Source organism: Athene cunicularia, assembly GCF_003259725.1.
Source record: "Athene cunicularia isolate RWA chromosome 3 unlocalized genomic scaffold, athCun1 chr3_part1, whole genome shotgun sequence".
NCBI classification, from domain to species: domain Eukaryota; kingdom Metazoa; phylum Chordata; class Aves; order Strigiformes; family Strigidae; genus Athene; species Athene cunicularia.
Genome location: NW_020799097.1, coordinates 38,471,539 through 38,477,495, shown reverse-complemented (window position 1 = coordinate 38,477,495; position 5,957 = coordinate 38,471,539). Strand labels below are relative to the sequence as shown.

Below are 5,957 nucleotides of genomic sequence, written 5' to 3'. Positions count from 1 at the left end.
CTCGCCGCTGCCCACGCCGCAGGCGCCGCGGGTGGAGCTGCAGGGCGCCGAGCTCTGGAAGCGCTTCCACGAGATCGGCACCGAGATGATCATCACCAAGGCGGGAAGGTAACGGGCTCCCGCCGGGCCGCCACCCCGGCTCTCCGCCCGCGGCGGGCGGGCACATCAAAGCGGGCAAAAACCGGGGGAGCACCCCCACACCCCCCAGATTTACGAGGCAGGTAGATGGCGATAATTTTAGGTGGGCACGGGAGCATGTGGCGTTTCGGGTTTCCTGTTCATTAGAGCGAGCGAGGTCTGGGCGCACTGTGTCCTTCGGAGGGGAAACTTTTCCCCTTTCCAGTGGATACACATGGTAAAAACCTGGGTAGTATAAAAGTATCTGAACTTATTAGAAATTACAAAAACATATTTTATTGAATCCATATGCTACCTTCTACATTTTCAGAGAGGCTTTATTAATGATTGAAACGCAGTCTTAAACAGCACAAAGCAACATTTGTCTTAAGAGAGTCCAGTCGGGGATTTTCTGTTTTATCTTACAGGTGCACTGAAATAACAGCGAAAACTAGTTAACCGCAGTCGGGTTTACCTTCCTGCTTATTCAGAAATAACGGAGATAGGATTTTTCTTTCCAGTAACGACTTTTAATTGATTTATAGATTATTTATTATTATTTATTATTATTATTTAGAACAGCAGTAAATACTGAATAAACTGGAATAGCTTTCAGGTTTATAAACCACAGAAAAGTACCTTTCATTAGCTTGCAGTCAGATGGTCACTAGGACATGGATTTGTTAGTGGTGTTTTTTTAGTTTTTTTTTTTTTCCCTTGACTTCAGGAATGAACTTTCTTGATAAAAGGCATACCAAATGTGAGCTAAGAAGTGCATTTTTGCGTTAAAAACGCCACATCGGTTATTTACTCCGTTTTCTCCGCAGAAGGATCTAAATCGTGAACGTTTGTTTGGTGGTTTGGTTTTTTTTAGAAATTACCTCGTAGATTCGTTTCTGCTTTCAATAAAGAAGTTTTACTATACCTTTCAAAGACAGAGTAGCTCTTGCACTTCACCTTTAGTAAGTTGCAGACAGGAAGTCCCGTCTCAATAAAGACCATATTGTTGGGTTACAGCATGGCACGTTGGCTTTTATAACTGCATCCTTGCGGTGTTATAATTGTATCACCGTGTATTTAGCTTTCTCATTTGCTGCTACAGAAATGATACACCATTTGCTGCTGTCAGTTGAAACCTCAGTGGCAATTTGCATTTCTGTAAGTATTGCTCTCCCTGGGTGGAAGTGGTGTTTGCACATCTCCAGAAATATATTTCTACCTAATATCTCAAACGGGCTTTAAATGATTGTACTGCTAAAGTCAGGTCTCAAACCCAAATGATTTACTGTCTAACAATAAAGTTGAAATGATGTGGTAATAGCTGTACTCCCAAAGCGTATCCCAAAACATACGAAGCATTGTTCGAATAAATGCACTTTAGAAATCTGTTTTGACATATCGAATGGGCCATTTCATGGCTATGTAACTATAATCGTCCAAAAGGACTATGTAGGCTAAAAGGAGGAACGAGAAAAATCCCACGAACCGGTTACTTTTCCTAAACAACCGTTCTCGAGTCTGTTTCATATTAAACATGACCTCTCTCTTTCCATGTTCAGGCGGATGTTTCCCGCAATGAGAGTGAAGATCTCAGGTTTAGACCCACATCAGCAGTATTACATTGCTATGGATATTGTGCCAGTGGATAACAAAAGATACAGGTATGATGACTTTAAGGCAAAAAACATATGATGCAAGCCGTAGGGAGCTTGGCTATTGGAAGAAAACATTAACACTATATAAATTAGCAGAAGGTCGTGTTTAACTCTCCTTCAGATTCCTATCTCCATCCCAGTGCATTAAAAAAAAAAATTGTGTCAAGTATGCAAAACCAACTAAAATTTCTGTTGAACCTCTTTCTACGTTTGCCTTATTTTGTGTATCTACTGCAGGCAGATGCTGAGGTTTTGGCTTTCAGAGAATCCTGACCACCGTTCTAGCGTGGTCAGGAAATGTTACTGTATTTTATTCCTCATCATGTCAGTGGGAGTTATTTCCTATTAACAAATAAATATGGAAATGCACATTCTTCTAGTGCTAAATGACATTAGCATTAATAACAATAGCATTGATGTCCAATTTAATGGCATATAAACTTTCTTGGTCATGCTTCAAACTGATGATGTAACTTTAAACTGTTTATCACTCAGATATTTGGTTGCTTAGATTCACAAAGAATAGTGTTTCTAATTACCGTTTCTTGAAGAATTAATGGCTTTATTGTCTGAAGAATAACGTGAGGAGCAAAAGTAGTTGTTCTTCAAACATTTAAGAGTAGGGATTCCATTCTTGCTGTTTCGAGGTAGTCGTGTTTCGAGGGAGCTACTTGTACTCTGCTGAAACCACTGGTCCTGTAGAAATGCTTGCAGGATTGGGCCCACAGCAGTTATTATTCTGAGTTGTAGATGTTTTGTAGGTCTTGCTTTACAGGTGCGATCCCATGCTTTGTAGTAGCCAGGAGGAACCTGGCCAAGTAGTTCAGTGGAGGCAGGATCAAGTCCTTACCAATTGCTGGTTTGATTGTTTCAACCCTATACTTAGCATAATGTAGGGAAAACCACTGCAGATTTAATTGTAGAACTAGGAATATTCCAGACTAAGACTAAAAGGTTTGTTCTCCAGGAATGCCGCCTTGTTTCCTAAGCAGGCACTGCCCCGTGGTTTTTGCGTGTCCTTACCTCATTGACTTCAATTTTGTCCTTTTCGTGCGGTGTATAAGCCATTTCTTAGGACCATTTTAGATTTTGTGCTTTTCAACAAGGTGCAGATAGCAGTGCTGAGGATGTCCAGTGCATACAGTTAGGGGAGGCTTTTATGACTGTACCGTAGAGAAAAAAATGCTTTTTTCTTTGGACCAGTGCAGTGCAGCTCAAATGAAAGCCCTTTTCTCGCTTCGCGTTGCACGTGTACATTTACTTAGCAGGCATATCATTCCTAGAAGTTCTGAGCAATTCCTTAATTCATAGAGAAAGTGAGGTAATTATTCCAAATTGAATAAAAATGTTAATACTAAAAATTAAAAACAGTTATATTGAATATAAGTTGTTTAAAACTCATTTCATTTAAAATAAATAACAGTCATAATGAACTGCACTGTCTGTCCAGTGTGGTATGTGGTGCCCAGATAACTGAAGTAACTTAAAAGTTGCGTAAAGGGCAGTATTAGCTGGCAAACTTAAATTTCACTAATCATGTACTAGTACCATGCCTTTAACCTTCCTGCTAAATATTGTTTCACGTTTTACTTGATTCCACTTTTTGTTCTCTGTTGTGCAATCTGTGATTTATTTTTTTTTTATTGCTGACTGTTGTAACTTTGGCCGTTCATGTGGCTTTACAAACCGTCTTGCAGATCTTTAGATCTGAAAGATAGAACAGCAGTCACATACAGACCTTAGTCTTTAGCTGTCATAGCTGATAGCAAAACTAAATGAAAATGAAGGAAACTATAGCTAGGTCTGGATTTCTAGCAAAATGGGACCTTGTAAATATTTGGAAGCTAAAGCTGTTGCTCAAAATATTTTAAGTGTATTAATGGCTTTATTTACTTTAATAAGGAAAGCATGTATTTAGTATAAACCAACAAATATAAAATAAATGAAAAACATTGCAACGGTTGACTGTGTGATCTGGGGTTGAGAATTTGCCTCCAGAAGAGAATTTCACCACCATTCTAGATCTTAGCTTTACAGCTTGATATGAATTGTAAGGAGCGATGTGTGTATTCGATCATTTTGTTTTCATTTCCATTTCCGTTGTTTGTCATTTTCTAATAAGGAACTGAATTGTACAAAGAAATGATAAAGTCACTCTTGTTTTTATTTAAAAATATAGCTGAATTACTGGAATTTTACTGTACTTGAAAAAAATACCTTGAAGTTTTTAATTAGTTTGTTTTAAAACGCTCTGTGAAGCATCTGCCTTCAAAATAAGTTTTCTACCAAAGCAGGCACTATTTTTATTAGAAAATTACTTTGTCAGGGTTGGCCTATCAGATGAAATACGGGCTCCATTTTTTCATTTTTAAGCCTCTCTGCAATACTATTGAAGAAAATTAGTATGAGCTTACAGAACTAGCAAAAGCGTAGTTTGACATAGTTTCATTATTTTTCCCAATCATAATGTTCTTTCCCTTCGTTAGCTTTATTTATAGACTCTTATATTAGACTCAACATGTTAAATATTCCAAATATGGAATTACTACTCAATTTGATGAATGAAGGACTAGATTCTTCCCTGTTTCCTGATGCCTATTCAGAGCAGAGCTGTAGCAATCAATGAACTGACACCCGCTTGAAGCTCAGTGTGGGGCTAGTGTTCAGGCTGTTACTGATTTTTAAGAAGATTAAGGTCAGATCAGAACATAGATTGTAACCATACTTTTTCAGATACTGGAACTGAAAAAAAAAGCTTTTATTTATTGTCCTTTAATGTTTTGTTAATTGGTGGGTTCTTGCTGTATGTACGGGCCCTACTTTTTAAATACTGAATGGGTCCGATAAATTATTTCAGGTTTTATGGTTAAAGGTAATTTATTTTCTTTTTATAGATACGTTTATCATAGCTCCAAGTGGATGGTGGCTGGTAATGCTGACTCCCCGGTACCGCCTCGTGTTTATATTCACCCCGATTCACCTGCCTCTGGGGAGACGTGGATGAGACAAGTGATCAGCTTTGACAAACTGAAGCTTACCAATAATGAGCTGGACGATCAAGGGCATGTGAGTACTTGCTCTTTTGTGGTATTATATGTAGGCGCGTTGCTCAGTCCTAAAAGACTGACGTACAGCTTCAGGGTGCCAGAAATAGGCTTGACTTTTCAAAGCTGTTTTGGAACTTTACTGTCCAGATCTAAAATCTGCTTACTTTCTGCTCCGATAATTAACTGCTTATTAGAGCCTGCTGTTTTACTCCCCCCTCAAAAACAGAACTCCTTCTGCAAAGTAAGACTTTACAAGGCTAAATTGCCTAATATGAAGGGGCAGAATTGCTCTCATGTTTTCCCACCAAGTGTGTTACTTGCAACTTTTGCTTCGATCAAAAAGGACGCTTAAATTCACAAGTGGCTAGAAGAAACATTAATAGTGTGTAATAACTTCATGTGAATAAAAGTACACTTAACTATTTTCTTAACCTAAACATTTGTGTGAAATCCCATGAGGTGTTAATAATTGCAGTCAAAAACGAACAACATGGGAGCTGGGTTTGCTCCGATAATGATTTATTACATACCTTATGAAGCAAGACCCTTTCACAGCTGAGGCTCATTACTTCTGAAAAAACTGGCGAAGACGTATGCAGTATGAGTGTTCTGTTTGCAAGTTCTAAATTGTTTAGTTATGACATTATCTAATGTGACAAAATGTGTTATGTTAATATTTCCTTTTCTCTTCAAAACTGTTGAAACATGACAGATGTAAGCCAGTATCTTTCCAGCAATCCCTAAAATAGCTTTACTTGACACCTTAGGAAATAATTAAAAAATGACGATTGTTTTTAGTCAGGGTAAAGTCTTTAATTTTGCAAAATTTTATAATAAATGGCAAATGTTGGCTTCCTTGCAGAAGGAGCATTGAGTTCCAAGTGGTAGAGTTTTAAGATGTGGAGGCAAGTTTTGAGACAGGATGTGGATTCCATTGTCTTTAGTGTAGCCTGATTTTTTTTTAACCAGGATACTTTCTCCTTCATGGAAGGGAGTGAAAGAAAATGTACCTGGCACAGAATACAACAATATTACATGCATCTTTCAGTATAGTTGTAACTTTGTGATGTTAAGCCAGGTATTTTGTCAATACATAGTCCAAGTTTAAGTATGAGATTTCCTCCCCCCCCCCCCCCCC

At 38.2% G+C, this 5,957-nt stretch overlaps 1 protein-coding gene across 1 annotated transcript in view; it reads left to right on the top strand.

Moving 5' to 3' along the window:
• Position 1: 1 nt before the first annotated feature.
• The window catches only part of TBX18 (T-box 18), a gene marked incomplete at its 5' end in the record, with an annotated part of 20,266 nt that continues 14,310 nt past the window's right edge, over positions 2-5,957 (top strand). Inside the window, 3 exons of the mRNA XM_026844108.1 lie at positions 2-108; positions 1,677-1,778; positions 4,667-4,838. Of these exons, the coding sequence (XP_026699909.1) occupies positions 2-108; positions 1,677-1,778; positions 4,667-4,838 (381 nt within the window). The remainder of the gene's footprint in view (positions 109-1,676; positions 1,779-4,666; positions 4,839-5,957) is intronic.